The sequence below is a fragment of the Ailuropoda melanoleuca genome, chromosome 5 (genome assembly GCF_002007445.2).
Source record: "Ailuropoda melanoleuca isolate Jingjing chromosome 5, ASM200744v2, whole genome shotgun sequence".
Classification (NCBI taxonomy): domain Eukaryota; kingdom Metazoa; phylum Chordata; class Mammalia; order Carnivora; family Ursidae; genus Ailuropoda; species Ailuropoda melanoleuca.
In genome coordinates this window covers 107,660,002-107,680,028 of record NC_048222.1, presented here as the reverse complement: position 1 = coordinate 107,680,028, position 20,027 = coordinate 107,660,002, and the positions used below count along the sequence as shown (strand labels likewise).

At 38.9% G+C, this 20,027-nt stretch overlaps 1 protein-coding gene across 3 annotated transcripts in view; it reads left to right on the top strand.

Moving 5' to 3' along the window:
- ARHGAP10 (Rho GTPase activating protein 10) overlaps positions 1-20,027 on the top strand; it is a 311,913-nt gene that overhangs the window by 105,857 nt on the left and 186,029 nt on the right. For all 3 annotated transcript variants that reach the window (XM_034661542.1, XM_034661541.1, XM_002916964.3), the window contains exons 5-7: positions 7,857-7,958; positions 13,987-14,097; positions 16,153-16,257. In XM_034661542.1, the coding sequence (XP_034517433.1) occupies positions 7,857-7,958; positions 13,987-14,097; positions 16,153-16,257 (318 nt within the window). The remainder of the gene's footprint in view (positions 1-7,856; positions 7,959-13,986; positions 14,098-16,152; positions 16,258-20,027) is intronic.

Genomic DNA, 20,027 nt, shown 5'->3' with positions numbered 1-20,027 from the left:
GGAGTTCGCCAGGATTCCTGGGAATAATATGGTGACTTGACCACAGGGAGCCTGGGATATCTTTAAAAACTTCTAAAGTTTGTGAACGGAGCTTTGAAATTATCCCAGAGAAATAATTTCCACCAACCTTTCCTGAATTTTATGTATTCAGTTGAGGGATAAAAAGTAACATTCGTGTGTTGACTATTTTTGGCTTGGCCCAGAAGAGAACACCACCAATTCTAGGTAGAGAAGAGAGTTTTTATATTTGTATTTTCCTCTCCTCCATGGCTTGGGGATGTGATGCTTTTCCCCCCTTATCTTCCTAAACAAAATATTAAAATCCTTCTGTACAAGTAAACATTTTGGCTTCAAGGGCTATAGCTATACAGTTGGGCCCAAAGAGTGCCAGCCTTTTAGTTGCTATTTATAGAATCAGTTCTCCTTCAAATGACTTGTTAAAATATTAGACATTTCCTTTTGGCATAGTATTTTCCCATTTTTAATGAAGGGCTGTGTTTTGAGAGAGGTTCGAGGGGGTACCCTCCAGGTCCTCTTTCTGGAATTGTTTGCTGAGCTGCATGAGGCTGACTGTGTCTTCTGGCTTTGCAGCAAGTCACTGGAGGTCTGCTTGCACACCTGTGACCTTGGGCAAGTAAATGGTTTTAGTTCCATATCTGTAAAATGAGAGATCTGGGAATCTGACTGCTCTACTCTGTAGTTTATGAATCTGTTTCAAAGCTTGAACATCTTGGTTCTTTCTTTCTTTTTTTTACCCTCGTTGGCAGGTACGGAGTGCAAACAGTGTCCATTTCTTGTTTTTCTTATTTTAATTGGTAGAGGGTGGTGGTGAATGAGGATATATTACGGAAATGGAAAATGAATATGCCTTAATTAATATATTTTCTTTGTATTTGCCATCCACCCTACTATTTGTTTGTTTTTTTAAGTAGGCTCCATGCCCAATGTGGGGCTTGAACTCCTGACCCTCCGAGACCATGCTCTACCAGCTGAGCCATCAAGGCAGCTCCCTACTGGAATTTTACAGATTTCTGACCTTGAATTTCTTATGGACAACTCCTCCCTCTGAAACTTTCCCCATTTCTGATGTTGTACTTGCTCAGAGTATATCCTATTATAAGCACCTTGCAGGATAGATGCCATATTAAAAGAAATGATTTTAGTAGTTTTAGTCTATGCCTTGAGTTTAGTGGCCAGATTCCATCCTGAAGTCTCATTTTTTTTTTTTAATTCCTTCATTGTTCTCCTGGTTTTAAGTTTACGAAGGATTTATCCCATGTTCTTGTTCTCTACAGAATGTGTATTGGCTGTTAGATCATTGATACATTTCAAGGAGGCTGGTCCTTGTGGGTCACAGGGAGAAGCCTTTTTTTTGCTGACAGTTTTGTATGTTATAATGAAGAGTAGAGAAAGGTGATTTTCTAGGTGATATAGAGCGACATAAACACCTGTCTCTTTCATTAGATTGTTCAGTGTTTCAGAGAAAAGGCAGTGCTCTCCTTATTTTCTGCTAGCCTCCTACTCTGTCTCAATATATAAGGTATCTGGTAAATAACCTATTCTGATGATTCTAGAAGAACCTAGGGAGGGTTTGATCTGGTTACTTGATTTTCTACATCTCTTTCCTAAATATTTAATCATGTTTTGACAAATGTATTTTTGTTTCACTGGTTAATTGGGATACTTAAAAAATAACTTTATTCTCTTAGGTTAGAGGTTATTGTTATTTTTTTTTAACAACAGAATAAAGCTGTTTTTATGTGGGGGAATAAAACTAAAAAAGCCTTTAAAAGTTGACCAGAGCAGAATGTTTAAAATATCCTTGTCAGAATGTTCATCTTCTCTTTCTCTTCTTCCCCACCTGGTGTGTCCTGCTGTCTGCCTTTTCAACTAGAGCTCTTTCTGTTTCTTTTAGTCTTGGTTTCTCCAGTTTCTGGAATCCCAGTGACGTGTTTAAATTGTGGTTTTCATGTGATCCAAACTGCTGGGTGGTTTTTGCAAGTTGGATTTTTTTAAAAGCCCCAAGGTATTCTTTTCTACAGTTTGCCTCTCTTTGGATTTGTTCTCCTTTTGTCCTATCTGTTTGGTTTGGGCTTATTCCTCTGTTCTTAGAGGTTCTGTTGATTTTCTTCCATGCTTACCAGCTTCTCCTGTTTGTTGGAAGAATTCCATTTCCCGTCGCAGGACACAGGTCCTTCTGTGCTGTGTCACATGAGGTGACTAGTCAGCGTTCCCTTCAGGGCCTGGCTCAGCGTCTACTTCCTCTGCAGCTCTTTCCCCTTCCCTGGGGCTTGTCACTTCTTCCCAGCGTCTGCACAACCATTTATCCATAGCCACTGCCCATTAAATGTCAAAGTAGCTCCAGGAGACTAGTACAGGACTGGACAACATAGGAGCCTAGTCGGTTGTGTAAAATCTCCAAGAAATACCCCAGCTTGCTTAGACTTACAGTGGGAGAATTTAAAATTGCTCTTGTAGATATTTGAACAATCCAGTAATGAGAACGCAGCTTCAAGCAAGGGGCAGCATGCAAATATCAAAGAGATTCAATTAAGCTATATTGATAATAGAGCCTATTCAAATGCTTGTTTGGAAAGAGTCAATTACCATTTTATTCCATGGAATAAAAAATTTAACCTGAAGGGTTGAAAAGGATGTTCATTTCATATATTCTAATTTCCTCAGCCATTCACTGACCCTCACACCAAATGTCTTTTATATAATTCTAAAACTTTATCTAATGACTAAATATTTGATAAAAGTTGATTTCCCAGGATTCTGTAAAGACTGCAAAATACGGGTAAAAAGCAGATCTATCTAAGTAATTTCTCAAATTATGTATGATAAAGCAGAAAAAAATGTTGATTAATATTTCATTACGTTTCTTTCATTTTAGTTATAAAACACTTTCCAGTGCCTGTCATAGGACAAGAGGCCCTGGGGTACAACTGTGAATTAAAACCTTCAAGAAATCAACAACTCTGGAGGGGAGATGTCAAATAAAAAAGCAATAAAAACACACTAAAAAGTGCTATAATTGGGGAAGGCATAGGTGCTCTGGAACATGCCCTATGACCTTTGGAGTACCAGGCAAAGTCTCTCAGGAAGACCTGATTCCTTCTTGTTTGAATCCCATTTCTGCCCCCTTTTAGCTAGCTGTGTGATTCAGGGCAAGTTACTTACAACCTCTAGCTGTCAATTTCCTGATCTTTAAAATGAGACGAAAGACCCCTGCCTCAGAAGGTCTTTGTGAGGTTGACATGAACGTGATGGTCTATTTCCGGTGTCTAGAGTAGGGCCTGGTATACATAGTTGCAATTTATTTTATTATCCCATTTACGGCTTGTGCTGGATCCTCTTGCCAGACAAGAATCGGTCAGGTTTTTGTCCACTCTCTGCATGCGAGCTTCAGAGATAACATGCCACGCTGTGGCTTGGGACCCTTCTGGCCAAGTAGTGCTAAGGCGATGGGTAGGGGACTCTGGAGCGACTGTACAGAGCCCCAGGGTGCCCGTCAACTTTGTTGTTGTTGGTACCTCTGCAGCCATAGGCTTCCTCCTTCTCTTGTCCTCTGATGGATGTCTCCTGGGTGTGGAGTTAGTTGCTAGATTCTGTGGGGAGAAAAGCTGAATTCTCATTTCTTTGGATAGGCTGATAGGAGTTTACAGAAAGGGGACAGTGGAGTTGGATCAGGCAAATGAAGTATCATGTGAGATAGGTGACACTTAGTGCAGGAGTTAAGGGGGGGTGCTGTTTTTACACCCCTGAGTGGCGGTGGTGGGGTGCTTCCTGGAAGAGGTGGCATTTCACTAGGATGTGTAGGAGGTCGGTAGACCAGAGGAGGAGAATAGGGCTGGTAAAACTCTGGTTGGCTTGAATAGCAGGGTTGCATTTGGGAAGATATCCTGGTGAGTATATTACCTGTGGATGAATCTCGTTTCTTGAATGTGTGGTATTCCTCCCATCTGCTTATTTAAGGGAGTAAGAGTTGGAATCTCTAAGAAAGTATCTAGTTCTCCAGACTAGTCATGCCTTATTATTTAATGTTTGTAATTATAGAATAAGCCTTTTCATTTTCTCATCCTAGGAAATTTGTAAAATAACCAAAACGTTTTAAAAAGATCATCCGGGAATTTTATTTTTTTATTTATTTTCTTTTTCTTTTTTTATTTTTTAAAGATTTTATTTTATTTATTTGACAGAGATAGAGACAGCCAGTGAGAGAGGGAACACAAGCAGGGGGAGTGGGAGAGGAAGAAGCAGGCTCATAGCAGAGGAGCCTGATGTGGGGCTCGATCCCACAACGCCGGGATCACGCCCTGAGCCGAAGGCAGACTCTTAATTGCTGTGCCACCCAGGCGCCCCCATCCGGGAATTTTAAAAACTACCCCCCCTTCATCTAAAACAAAACAAAAAAATTCTAGTACCCTAAAGAAGTGTGGACAATTCACAAGCTTTTGTGAGTTCTTTATATGTTCCTTATTCATTTTTCAATGGAAATATTAATATGTGATTTTAACAAAAAATTGCTTAAATCTTAAGAATGTTTTATGCATTAAGAATATTTGCTTCTTTCTTATATATTAATTGCCTCTTCTCCCTGCTTTGTTGCTGGCCTTTTAGCTTGTTTATTGTGGGTTTTTTTTTTTTTTTAAATATCTAGAAGTTCTTATGGCTTCTCCCGTTTCTTTTTTGCTCAAAAAGTATGCCTCTGTTCTGAGAGCTGATGAAACTGTTCTTTTTTATGGCTTCATTTTTTACTTGTGACTCTTTCAATCCATCTGGAATTAATTTTGCTATGAGACGTGGTTCTCCGTTTCCAAGTTGTTAACTAATTATATCAACGCCATTAACTGAATACTTTTTTACCCAATATTTATGAGAAAACCTTAAAATATATATATATTATAAAAGTATATATAATACATATATAATATATATTTTATATATATATATATAGGTTTACTTCTAACATATTCAAAAGACCTGATTCCTTAAATTTTTTTTCTTAGGTTTCTGAATTTCTTTTACCATTAATATAGAAGACATCTTATTTGGTGTGCTTATTTGGTTAAATAATAGCTGTTCTTTACTTTTTTTGGGGGGAGGGGCATGGGTGGTTTTGTAACAGATTATAAACTGACTTTCAATGAGTCATATTTAATCTGTAAACATAATTTTGCTTGGCTTACTCATGTGGAAATGTGAAGGGAAAAAAAAAACACACAAAACAAAAAAACCAAGCAACTATTGCCACCATTTAAAAATCTTTGGATTTTTCAGCTGTTCCAGAAAAGTCAGAGGACATGGTTTATATACTAGCCTATATTCCCACATGGTAAAAGTCTGCTGGAGCCATGATATGGCCGCCTTCCCCTCTAGAATAGATATGGACTGATCTGGTTTTCCATTGCCCCCACCCCTCCTTAGTGAGTTCTGTCTTGCTTCACTATTGTACCTGGCTCAGACTTCCTTGAATTTGTACTGCTGTTTTATAAAAGGAATTTTCATTGTATTTAATTAGATCCAAAATATAACCTTTTGTCATAAGGTACTCTCTCTCTCTGTCTCTCTGTCTCTCTCTCTCTCTCTATATATATCTCACTCAACACACGTATACGTATGTCTCCCCGATATAGCAGTGTTGAAGAAAAAACGCTGTTCTTTATCGGATGCTACTTGAACATAGTCCCTTTTAAAATTCACATGATTTCAGCACAAAGGCCATGTGAGCACCAATAAACAGAATACCATTCTATAACAGCATTGAGAACAAATGCAAGAAGAAATAATTATTGAAGTCCTCAGGTTTAACAACAAAACCGCATTTGTATAATGCCATACCATGTGTGAACGAATGCGTTTCCACTCTGTTGGTGGGCGGAATGTTGTTTCTTGGCTGAATTCTTTCTTCACAAAGCCTTTGATACCCCTGCTTTCTTTCATTCTCAACTTTACCCACGTGTTAACTTACAAACCCCACAACTGCTGAGTGTGCTGGGTGTTTTGACTGCTGATTTTAGCATCACCGCTTCCTTTGTCCCATTCTGTGATTCACATGAAATCAAATGAGTAAAAATATTTTCAGTATTCCTGGTCAAGATGAATCTGCAAGGACAGGGAATGTTTTTTACTAGCCGATCCCTCTTTGCAGTCCTCTCGTGGTGAAGAGGTGGCAGGACTTCTCTTCCTGTTTTGTTTCAACCTGAGAAGTGGTTGCCCCGAGAAGGTTGTGATGCTGCTGCAGTCACGGTAGAAAGTGGCCTGGACCAGGACCTGTCTTCTCACACCTAACCCAGTGTGCATTCCACCATATCAACTTTTTAAAATAGTGGAGATTTTGAAATGGTGGCCATCTGTTTGTTTTACGTTATTTATTTGTTAGTCACCAAAATAGTTGATGAAGAGTGTAGTAATAAAAAGCAGAAAAGAGAGTAACCATATATTAATGCCTTAAACTTTTTTTTTTTAATAGTTGTAAATTAAGAGCATAAAGAAAAAGTGCTTCTGTTTCAAAAAAAGTGTGACTTTTGTCACACGTAGGTGAACCACGAGATCATAGCACTTTAGGATTGGATCAAAGAATGAACTATTAAAAAAAAAATCCCTGATCTTTTTAGTAAGAGAAGTTAGGTTCTGTGTTGTTACATTTTCCCCCCTAAGTTGTGCAGCTAGGTTGTAATTAAACTTGGAATAGAAATGGGAAGAAGTGTCTGTTCCGGAGCCTGCCTGTCCTCCCTCAGTGTGGGAGGAGTTCGGGGTCTTTAGGTGAGCCACAGGGCCTCTGTCCTAGGTCCCCACACAGCAGTTTGTAGTCCCATGTTGTGAAAAAGTAATGATAAATGTGAAGAAGTAGACTTTTTGTGCTTTGTTCAGTTGAATTCTTTGCCTACGCAGAAAAAGATCCTATCAGAAAAGATTATTTTTGCTTTAGAAAATAGAAGTTGGGAAATAGGGAAGAAAATGTTCCTTTCCCGGAGCCGTTGGAGAGTTAGGGAGAATTTGAAGTTAACGGAAACATTTTGACGGGATGAGGACATAGTGTGCTCTCATTGGTGCTCAGAAATGTTTATTAAAAACCCAGTTAAACTGGCAGGCAGTGTTAGGGGTGATAGTCTGTCTTCTCTGTATTTAACAATTAGTATACTTGTTTTCTCAAGAAGCTTCTATAGCAAAAGAAAAGCGGATGCTAGTTCTAGGCAATACCGGAGAAGTGTTTGTAATGCTCAGCAAAGAGTCTCAGTGTGAGGATGTCAGTGTTCCTTTAGGTCCTGTTGACCTATTGATACATATTCTGAATGGTGTTAAATCACTGGGAAGGTTTGGGAAAGGAGGTGACGTTTCTGATCAGAGGGTCTTATTGTTAAAGTCACACTGGACAATTAAGGAAAACCTTTCCCAAATTGTTTTGTTTCCCCCAATTGTGGTGATGATTATTTTTTTAATCTAGACCAAAATTGACTCAGTTTTAAAAGAATCCCATTTCTTTGCCAAAATCTGCACAAGTTTGGGGTTTTAAACCTGTGTTCTTCTTTTTATTATTTCTTTCAATGAGGGACAAGTGACATGGCATTACTTCTAAACACTATAATTATTGAAAAATACCATGCTCTGTAAAATAGCCTATTAAAGGAAAAAGAGAAAAGATATGTGACTCTTCAGTCCTAACACTGTTCTGATGATTAATAAAAGCTGTGGCCTGGGTACAGATAGATTTTTCAGATAACTTCATCACACTTGTTGGTACTTTATTTATTTTTAGATACTAATCCTATTTTGAGCTGTTCAGTAGATAAACTGTATATATGCATTTTCCCCCTGTTTAATCATAGTTGTTTGTGTTTTCTGACTTGTAGGAAGAAAAAAAGAAGTTTGACAAGGAGACAGAAAAGAACTATAGTCTAATTGATAAACATTTGAATTTATCAGCCAAAAAGAAAGACTCACATTTACAAGAGGTATTGTTTTTACTTTTCTGTTTGTTTCTAAAATTCAATAAGCAGTACATACCTTTTCTTTTTGAAATGTGCTTTTCTTTGGTAAACTTTTCATCTGGGATTAATTCGGGATAAAAAAATGAACACATATCAGCATGAATTAAGAAAAGGATTCTTGTGGAACAAGGCACAAAATAATGAGTACATCTTACAGTGATTGATTCAGTATAGATTCATAGTATTAACATTTTTAGTTCTGAGTATATTTTCACAGGAACAATTTTATCTGGCATTACTGAAGAACAGATATATTATTTTCAGGAATAGATTCATTAATTGGCTTTCAAGATTTTTTGAAGAAACACATTGAATTTAATAAGCTCATCTACCATTTTGCTTGTATGTGAAGGCAGCATTAATCGTATTTAACGCTGAAGATTCAGAAGGTTTAGCTTCATTGGAAGGAAAGCATTTTGTTTTACTTGTGTTAATAGACTTTTTTTTTTTTAAATTTTTGGAGGGAGCTGTGAGTTAAGGAGAAAGGAATTTATATCTTATCTCTCATTTTGTCTGTCTTTCTCTTTTGTAAATTCCCTGGCACTTGTGTTTTCTCACTCACACACTTGAGTGGAAACTCAGTGGTTTGCAATTTGGAACATATGTTTTCATTAAAAATAATGCTGTTTTGCAGCTGTTGGGATCTTGACTCATCCCACAAAAGTGTGATATTTTTCTCATTTGTTTATTTTTAAACACAGAAGGAATCTAGGCATAATATACCACTATAATGTACACTTATTGAAGTATCATCAAAATGACACTAACAACATTGGCTCCAGTATATTTAAATGCTAGGTATATGGGTGCACACCTTTTATGTATGGGGGGTCTTTTTGACATTCCCCACATGTCCCATTTATTTTCTCCTCTTTAATAACTTTGATATTTGGAAAGGCGTTTGACAGTTTATAAAAGAGAAGGGAGGGGCACCTGGGTGGCTCAGTTGGTTAAGCATCTGCCTTTGGCTCAGGGCATGATCCTGGGGTCCTGGGATCGAGCCCCATGTCAGGCTCTCTGCTCAGTGGGGAGTCTGCTTCTCTCCTCTCTCTCCCCTCTGCCCCTCCCCCACACTCGTGTGCACACTCTCTCCCTCACACTCTCTCTCAAATAAATAAATAATCTTTAAAAGAAAAATAAAAGGAAGGGAGCTTTTATACCACTTAATCCTCACTATAATAACGGAGGTAGGTAGGGCTCCTTTTTCTCCTTAAGGGTTCCATATTATGTAGAAAACCATACAGTGGTTACATACACTCCATCATCTCCTCCCCTCTATCCGTTTTGAAATGACAGCTGTTGTTTTATTGGCTCTTCTTATGCCAGCAGCTTTCTGTCTGCCTTCTCTCCTTCTCTGTCTTTTCAGGTATTCTGAAGGGATTTTTCATGCTGTAAGTAAATTTCCATCTTCACTTCACTCTCTGATTACGTATCTTGTTCGAGCTGTTGCTCAGGCAAAATCTTTATGGCCACACTTGGCCCTCCCTCTGCTACGCCACACCTACTTTGTCAGCATATGTCTTCCTTAGCCTCAGAGTATTCTCAGGATATGGCCACCTCTGACTCCTACCACCAGCACCCTGGCCCGTGCCGCCGGCATCTCTCACGCGGATTCCCGTAAAGGCCTCTTACTTGGTCTCCCTGCTTGCACCAATGTCCCTACCGTTTATATTCTCTACAGAAAGCAGAGTGAGCCTTTATGTTGCTTCTCTTCCCCAGACCCTCCCTAATAACTGTCTCCAGAGGCCCAGGCCCACCCTCCTGTCCTCATACCCACGTGAGCTTCATGCTCCATGCTTAGGGCCTTTGCTTTGGTTGTCCTCACTTCCTAGTACATTTCCAACCCAGACCCACATGCCTTACTCCTCCACATATTCTCAAATACTCTCCACTCGGAGTCCCCCTTACTAGAGAAGTCCCCGACCATCTTATTGAAAGTACCCCCTTATGCTGCTTTGGTTTTTTTCATACTCTTACGCACATGTGACGTACTGTATACTGTATATTTGGTTGTCACATGACTCCTTGCACTGGCATGTAAGCTCCTTGAAGACAACAACACTGCTTTTTTCAGTACTCTATCCTTTGCAGCTAGAACACTGCTAGTCAGGGAGTAGGCACTTAATAAATACTTAATGAACAAATGTGAAGGTGCTTGCACAGTGAGCTGGGGCTTCGTTAATTTCATCATTCCCAAAGATAAACTCCAGATCAGAAATTTGAAGAGACCCTCAAGATGAATTTTAGTTTCATTTAAATAGTATATTCTGTCTTATCTTGCTGTTTGCTCTTTACAAACATACACACTCCCACTTGAAACAGTTTTCTATTGCAAGTGTGAAGGTCTTAAAAGGGGGGGATGCTCTTTAAAAGGAAAAGGTTAGGTTTGGATTTTCATTGATTTTGGCACTGGCTCATGTGTTGCTAACCTGCAGTGAACTGAGTTGAGGTACTAGAGAGGTTTATAAATGTTGCTAAGAGTGGTACTGAACAAACGCTTAGAAACTTGTATCATTGTTTCTCCTTGTGTCAGATGAACAAAGCAGGAGACAGTTGTTGCAGAGAGCAGGCTGGCTATTTGGTAATGACCTGTAGCTCTCCATTTACTGGGCACAATGGCTTCTACTTCCAGCCACATCCCTAAATTCTTTTCTTTCTTTCTTTTTTTTTTTTTTTTAAGATTTTATGTATTTATTTGACACAGAGAGACAGCCAGTGAGAGAGGGAACACAAGCAGGGGGAGTGGGAGAGGAAGAAGCAGGCTCCCAGCAGAAGAGCCTGACGTGGGGCTCGATCCCAGAACGCCCACGCCCTGAGCCGAAGGCAGACGCTTAACGACTGTGCCACCCAGGCGCCCCAACACATCCCTAAATTCTAATTAATATTTGCACTAGAACAAGTATCAGACATTTGAGAAAAATCTATTTCTGTTAATTTTTGAAGTATGTTTGAGTAGACAAATGATTACATTTCAGTACATATGACTAGAGAAGTAGATCTTTTGAATAACTTTGTCTGAGAATGGTCAATTCTCATGATACATATTTTGAACAGAAATGGCCAGAAGTTAGATGATGATCAAGTAGAAATTTGTTTAAAAAGTCACTTTTGCTTGGTACGGTAAAAAGTACAGTTTGAATGTGTGTTTTCCCACACCAGCCAGCAGTTAACTCAGTTCTCACAGTCTACCTGGAGACCGCATCAGCACCAACAGGTTAAGGGCTCCGCCCCACAAGACTGTCTGTTCTTCAGATGCCAGTTGCAAATCAAGGTTACTACCTGTGCTTCTGACCTGCTGGCTATAGATTAGATGTTCCCGTGTCCCCCTCCTCCAGTCTGATTCATTTGCTAAGAGTGGCTTACCGAACTGAACTAAAACACTTACTTATATTTACTAATTCATCATAAAGACTAGTATAAAAGATAGAGATGAATAGTCACATAGGGTGGGGTCTGGAAGGGTCCCAAGCACAGAGACTTCTGTCCGCTTGGAACTGGGGTGTGTCACTCTCCAGGCACTCACATGTGTCCAGCCACGTGGACGTTCCAGAGTTTTTACAGACTTTAGTCTGGATTGCCCCTCCCTCTACCCATTGCCAGAGGTCAGTGGACGCGACTGAAAGGTCCAGCCCTCTTATCACTTCGTCTTTCTGGCCCCACCCTAAGTCACCTCAGTAGCAGAAACTCAGGTGGGCTCCAGAGGGGCTCTTTATGTAGATGGAAAAGGTACTCCCCACACTCAGGACATTCTGAGGGGTTCAGAAGCTTTGTGCTTTATTCTGCGTGTAGCACATTCACGTTGTTGCACAACCACCACTGGATTCCGTATCTGAACTCTTTTCATCTCCAAATACTGAAACTCTGTATCCATTGAAAATTACTTCCCCAGCTGTCTACCCCCAGCTCCTGATGACCGCCTTTCTGTTTTCTGTCTCTGTGAATTTGTTTTAGGTACCTTATACAAGTGGAATCCTACAGTATTTGTCCTTTTGTGACTTGCTTATTCCATTTAGCATAATATCAGCTTCATCCATGTTATAGCATGTGTCTGAATTTCCTTCCTTTTTGAGGCTGTATAATGTTACCAATATCTATATATGTATATATCACATTTTGTTTATCCATTTTACCTGTCAATGGACACTTTGGTTGCTGCTGCCTTTTAGCTATTGTAAATAATGCTGCTGTGAACATGGTTACGTAAATCTTGAGTCCCTGTTTTCAGTTTTTAGGAGTATATACCCAGAAAAGGAATTACTGTATCATGTGATAATTCTGCTTTTAAATTTTTTGGAGAACCACAATGCTGTTTTTCCTAGCAGCTGCATCATTTTACATTCCCACCAACAGTGCACAGGGTTCCAATTTCTTCACATCCTCAGCAACGTTTGTTTTCTGTTTTTTTAAAATTTTATTTTAATAAATTTTTTTTTTGATAGGTGTGAGGTGGTGTCTTGTATTTCCATAATGATTAGTGATTTTGAGCATTGTTCCAGGTGCTTATTGCCATTTATATATCCTCTTTGGAGAAATGTCTGGATAAATATTTGTAAAAGTAAAGTTGGCCAAGTTAGGAAATATATGATTGATGCCTTGTAAGAAGGGTTTCTAGGATGACAGCTCTTGCTCTGCTGCTCCTCCATGCAACCCTGCTTCTCCCCCAGTTCCCTTCTAGTTAAGATAAGCTGGAACCTTTCCCCCCCCTTGGAACAGTCTCGTGACCATCTGGTGCCTGTTTACTCCCAGACGATGACACATTTTGAGGGACTAAGAGCATGATTACCTATAGATGGGCTTCACGCCCTGGCCTACCTTTTGAGAATCAGGTTCTTTTCTTTTTTCTTTAATTGAAGTATAGTTGACACACAGTGTTACTTTACTTTCAGGTACAGCACAGTGATTTGACAACCCTGTGCGTTATGCTGTGCTCCCCGCAGGTGTAGTGGCTCCCATCTGTCACCATACAACACTGTTACAGTGCTATTGACTATATTCCCTAGGCTGACTTTTCATTCCTGTGACTTATTTATTCCATAACCAGAAGCCTATACCTCCTCTCCCCTTCACACATTTTGCCCATCCCCCCACACCCTCCCTTCTGGCAACCATCAATTCTCTGTTTTAATGGGTCTGTTTTTGTTTTTTTTTTTTTTTTTTTTTTTTTAGATGCTACATATAGGTAAAATCATGTGGTATTTGCCTTTTTCTGTCTGACTTACTTCACTGAGCATAACAGCCTCTAAGTCCATCCACATTGTTGCCAATCACCCCCCATCTCATTCTTTTTATGGCCAAGTAATAATCCATTGTATGTATCTGTACCACATCTTTATCCATTCATCTCTCAGTGGACACTTGGGCTGATTCCTGTCTTGGCTATTGTAAATAAGGCTGCAGTAAACATAGGGGTGTTTCTTATTTCCTTTGGGTTAATACCCAGAAGTGGAATTACTGGATCATATGGTATTTGAGATGGTACCCTCGCTGCCACTTCCTCACCTGCTGCCTTCAGTCGTGAGTCCTGAGGTGACTAGATTTCCCAGGCCAACTGCATTCTTAGAGGATTTGTCAACAGAAATAATGCTTATGTGATTTTGATTGTATGTGTATGGTTCAGCCTTGGGTGTCGGGGAGGGGTGAGTTTTTCCATGAAGAGCTCTACTGTTTGATGTTCAGTCATTGGGGTCAGTCTCATCGTAAAGTGCAGGGGTTGGCAAACTTTTTCTGCAGAGTCAGGTGATAAAAATTATGTTTTTATGTTTTTGTAGACAGGGAGGTCCCTGTTGCAACTGCTCATTTGGCTGCTGCAGCAGGAAAGTGGCCATGGAAGATACATCAACCAGTAGCCGTGACTATGTTCCAGTAAAACTTTATGTAGAAAAACGGGCTGGGGCCCATATTTGGCACGGGGTTTGTAGCGTTGCCAACCTCCGGTCAAGAGTTTCACTCCTCACCATCTCGGATTTAACCAGCCTCTGTTGCTTTCACATAGGCAGATATCCAAGTGGAGCAGAACCGGCAGCACTTTTATGAACTGTCTCTGGAATATGTATGTAAGCTTCAGGAAATCCAGGAAAGAAAGAAGTTTGAGTTTGTGGAACCTGTAAGTATCATAGAAGGTGGTTCTGCTATTAGATTTTTGTGATATAGTAGAAGTGTTTTTCTTCCTGGATTGAATTTACCATTGCTGGGGGCCATTGCGCATACATGAAGCCCAAGGCATCATAAATTATAAAGGGTGGACACATCACCATGAAGTCAAGGAATCACCTACAAATCAGTGGTTCTCAGCCTTATTGGCATAGCAACATGTAGGGAATATTATTTCTCAAGGACTCGGCAATTTCTGCCACCCTGTTGTAGGTCCACCCTTTAAAGAAGAGCCCTCTGAGAGAAATGTTAGGATGGGAGAGACCGTGCTGGTGTTGATGGATAATCTTCACTCTGCTTGAGTTTGTTCTGAAGCAAGTACACCAATCCAAATTTTGGTACTTTGAACAATTATTGCTTGATGATAAATTGTTTCTAACACAACTTAATGCTTATGGCAACTTAAGAACCAGCATGTGGAGCACTTGAAACTATTTTATGAGTTACTCTGGCCATTCTTCAGACCTGTTTACAGACATGTGATTTGTGTTTGTGCTTATATAGATGTATTCTAATAGCTTCAGTTCTTTATATATTTTTTATATATATATATGCATATATATAATGTATATGGACACATATGAATGTATGTAAAGGGTAATTCATACTGTGGGTTTTAGTGAAAAAAACCAAGAAACACTGGAATTCACGATTCTCAAGATTAACTTTAATGTAGGTGTTTTTGCATGTGATTTTTTAAAAAAAAGCAGCTTTACTGAGATAGAATTTACATCCCATACAATTATCCATTCTATGTGTGATTTTGAGAAGCAAAAAAATAACCAAGTAGTGATTAATTTAAAATTGGCATTCATGGAAACAGTGGTCTAGTTAGAGTAATAGAATTAACTTTATTTAAGATATTATTTATTTATTTGAGAGAAACAGTGATAGCAACGGAGATAGGAGAGAGAGCACTAAGCGGGGAGGAAAGGGAGAAGCAGGCTCCCCACTGAGCAAGGAGCCCTATGTGGGGCTTGATCCCAGAACTCTGGGATCATGACCTGAGCTGAATGCAGATGCTTCACCGACTGAGCCACCCAGGCACCCCTAGAATTAACCTAATTTAAGCAATTAGAGAAAAATTCATCTCCATAAAGCTTTCTTTTATGTGAAATACTAATAATGACCTGCATTTATTGAGCATTTACAACGCTCATTGTTCGAGTCATCGTTATTATACTTCACCATGCTCATGTTTGTTCTACACACTCCATAGGAGGTATTTTTCCGATCCCACTAAGCACACAAGGAAATAGAAGTATGGAAAGTTTCAGTAATTTGTCCAAGGTCTCATAACATAGCTGAAGTTGGGGATTGACCCCTGCTGGCCACTTGACATTAGAGTCCCAGATTCCTAACCATTGTGCTGTGTGACATTATGAAGAAAATGAATTTCAGGATTTCCCTAATTCCTACCCCAAATCACTTTTACTCATTTTAAATTCACTCACATATTGGGCAGAAGCAGGTGCCCTTTAATCAATAGGGGCGGGTGAGGGTAGGTCAGAACTCAGAGCTTAATTACCACCCTGTCTCTACCCGTCTTTGCCGCAGTCACCGAAGGTCCATAGACACAAGAGAAGTTGCACTGCACTGGACTCCATTGGAGAGAGCCTTTAGCTCTTCGATCCTGTGATTTCACTTTCATTATAGATTCTATTGACCTATGCTGATAAGATTTCAATTATAAATGAATATAGAGATTCTCTTGACTAAAAAGAACAGATGAGTGTTGTAGAACTGCATTTCTCCAGTACACTATACTCTCAAAGCTATCTCAAGGCTCTGATATTTAAGGAAAAATCACAAACCTTTCATTTTGTAAAAGGACAGATTAGTAACTAGTATGTAGTTAGATTTAGTTGAATACAGTGACTTCTTTTAATTATTTTACTGCAGTAGAATCACAGTGGGATGGGGGGCAATACGTGGCTGTTTTTATTCTTTTTTTCCCCCACACTGAGTTTTTGTTTGTGCTAATGTCATCTTTTTCCCTTTGTCTTAGATGCTGTCATTTTTTCAGGGAATGTTTACTTTCTATCATCAGGGCCATGAACTTGCCAAAGACTTCAATCACTACAAAATGGAACTTCAGATCAACATTCAGAATGTAAGGAAGTGAAAGCTTTCTGGTATAAGAGGATGTTTGAGATGTGTATTTTCTTTTTGTTATATGAAAAGCCTTAAACTAAGACCAGGCTGAGCTCTTGGTGTTGAGAAACTGAGGCTACGTTGCCACCTTCTGGTCGATTCTCAGTGTAACAAACTGCTCTTCAATTAGACGAGGCTCAGGAGGAATTCTGCCACCTGGCGGCTCTTTTTTTTTTTTTTTTTTTAAGATAAGGAATTTGTTTTAGGAATCTATTTTTCTTGTCTTACTATCAGAAGTCACTAGGTATATGTTTTGAATCAGGAGTCCCATAATTTATTTTTATTATTTTTTCCTGTTTTATTGAGATATAGTTGACATACAGTACTGTATAAGTTTCAGTTGTATAGCATATTGACTTGACATACATATAGCAAAATGATTACCACAATAAGTTTAGTTAATGTCTATCACTTCATATAGTTACAGAATTTTTTTTTCTTTTTGTGATGGGAACTTTTAGGATCTATTCTCTTAATAACTTTTAAAATATGTCCTACAGCAGTGTTAACTGTCATCATAGTGCCCTTTGTAGGGATAGTTGCAAGAACAAACTTTGTTACGTCACTTTCAGTCTTTCTTGTAGGGAACACACAAAAGAACACTCTACTTTAGATGTAAGGCATTTCAGTTATGATGATCTCAATTTCTATTACCTGTGTATCTTACTTGATTTTTAATTGCAGCTAGGCTTATGGCTCAAGAGGAATTTCTTCCCTGTGTTTATGCATATTCACTAATGTATTGAATTCAAAGTTACAGTTGGTCTATATTATTTTCCTGGAAAATGTATGCTTTCAAAGAGGTCTTGGATAAAGAGATTTAGGAGAGCTTTATCAAACAGTGTGATGTAGATGATTTTGATCAGAAGGTGGTGGATGTTTTTCCTCTCAACACTTGAGTTGACTTTGGAAGTGTCCTCATTGAAATTCTTTTCAGGTTATGTTTAGTATAATTTTTGGCCTCATTAGAAAAAAAGTGAGTGAGTTTTGGGACAAGCGCATTCTAGCTCATACTGAAAGACGTATGAAGGATGGGACTCTGTGCTGTTTGCTGGCTGACTTTCAATATCGTCATAGAGATTGAGGAGGAATGGTTTTTGTGTAGATTTTGTTCCTAAGTTTTTCATATAGTTCCCTACATTTGGGAATGAGATAATGAAATGTCTCTCTCTCTCTCTCTCTCTCTCTCTTTTTTTTGTAGTTCAAGTGTATTTGTAGATTATTTGGATGTCGAGCTGGTTGAAATAACTAAATAACTAAAAAGTAACCACCCCCACTCATGCCCCCCACTATCAGTGACCATAATGTAACAGAATTCTAAAAAATATCAAAGCATATATGTATGTGTTGATTAGTTCTAATTTTAAAACTCTCTCTGTAGGTAGTAGAATAGTCTAATGTTGCGATTTTTCAGAATACGTTTGCAGACAGCAGAACACAGTTTTGTAACAAGAACACTATGTAGTTAGGTTAGAAGATTAATTATACTCTTGATTTTTTCCTCTACCAACTGGCTGTATAACTTGTGGAAATTTACTTCTTCTGTCTGGATGTCATCTGTCAAGTGCAGGGCTGGCCTGCATGAGAACCTTCAGGCAGAACCGGTTCCATAATTTGTGGGGCCAGTGTAAAACGGGACGGCAGGGCCCTTACTTAAAAATGAAGAATTTCAAGACTGTGACAGCAGAGCATTAAATCAAGCACGTGACCTTCTGAGCCCAAGGTCCTATGTGGTTGCACAGGCTATGTGCCCACAGAGCTGGCTGTGCCTTGGTGTCTGGGGTGAGGGCTGGGGAACGTCTGCATCTCCCAGAAGCTCCCATGAAACTATCCCTGCACAGCGTGCTTGTGGATGGAAGTACTTTTGTAACACGCCTGTGTGCTAAAAGGGTTATAATTGCCTTTTATACGCCAAAATGATTCCGAGAGATTAAATATTTCAGTGTAAATGAGCAGTGCTCAGTCACAAAGTATTAGAAGCAAAACCTAAAAACAAGCTATCCCTTAAAATGGTTCACAAAATAACTTGGTTAATATCCTTACTACGTTCAGACGTTAACTTACACATTTGGTAACAGCAGTCATTTCCCAAAGAGAAATGGGCAAAGAACGGTTGGCTGGAAAATTTTTCTGTATCCTCTGGAACACAAGGATTGTCATCAATGAATTGCCCTAAAACCTCTTTTCTTCATACTCATCTCTTCGTTTTGTTCTGTTCCTGAAGCTGCTCCTGCAGCTCCTTCACACACAGCCCCTTCTTTCCTCCTCACCTGCAGTGTGGAGAACACCTGATTGAGGTGTCTTTGCTGTTTGGGTTTGCTCTTAGCTAATGCTTTTCCCTTCAGAAAGGCCAGCACCTTTGAAACACATGCCGCTCATTCTGTGGTACCTCCTGCAGCTGAATGTTGCTGTACTTTGCTCCTTTCTTGGCCATTTCTCTCATTCCCTGATGATGCCAGCTTTTCACGTAATAAAGGGAAAATGCTGGTAATATAAAACTACAAATTACAGAAATCCCAGTTATGTGTCCTTTTTTTATGCGATGTTTCCTTATGTATTTAAGGAAATAGACCCAAATATTAAAACATTAACTGTGCACTACAATGCTGTGGATAATTTTGGTCAGCTTTTTAAAGTATTTGTAGTTAAAAAAAAAAAAATCCAAGATCATTTTATACTCAGTAAAAGGCAAAAGTGACTTAAAAATGAAAACAACCTATTTTTCCCCCTCTGGTTTCACCTTTTCTGTTGTAAAAAGGGTAACACCTTTTTTGTTTTTTGAAAGCAATTTATTCTTCACCCACTTTCCATAATCCGGAGTAATACATGGAAAGCAAAACAGAGCAAGATGGCTTTAGAAAATAGATTTTCAAGAAAAATATAAATTGCATCAAAATTGAAGGATATTTTTAAAAAACTAAATTTAAACTTTTGTTATCTTTATCCCCAGAGGAATGTGGGGAAAGAGAAACTAGAATAGAATTCTTCCTAGAAGGAAATGTAATGTGAGAAATCTTAGAATTCATGAAGAATCCCCAGAAGATCCTAAGAATAGTTAAGATTTTAAGAATATGCCCAAATATTTTTGTTACAGCGTTGTGAGAAAAGTAGAACACTAAAACAATAAACTATGTTTTTTAAAGAGAAGGGATTGGAAGTGATTGTGTAAAAATATGAAAGTGCTTATTTTTGAGGGATCGTTTTATGGTCACTTTTAATTGCTTTTAAACCTTTTCTTTATGCCCCCAAGACAGGTCTGTTTGTGCCCCTTCCCTCTTTCTGTTTTATAATGTTGTGGATTAGTTTTTATATTCTGAAAAAAATTTTAAAAACATACTTTCTCTTCCTGTCAGGTTTAAAACAATAAACTGTTAGTTATTGAAGATTTTCCTTTATCCTTTGACGCGGAATAACTGTGACTTTGGTGACTTCATTGTAATAGTAGTCGTAGTAGTAATGTCATTCACATTTATTTTATTATCACGTACCAGCTATTACCCGAGTGCTTTATTTGGACTATGCACATTTCGTCTTTGTAGAAGTCCTGTGGTGTAGATTTCGTTATTCCTATTTTACAGATGAGGACAATGAGGACAGGAACTTTCTGCTGTCTGCTGCTTTCAGGTCAGGGCCAGCATTGGAATTTGGGCAGACTCACTCCAAGGGACCATGGTGGTTGGTTTCAGATTCTGTGCTGGGATATAAATGGGTCACTCATGGTGTGTCTGG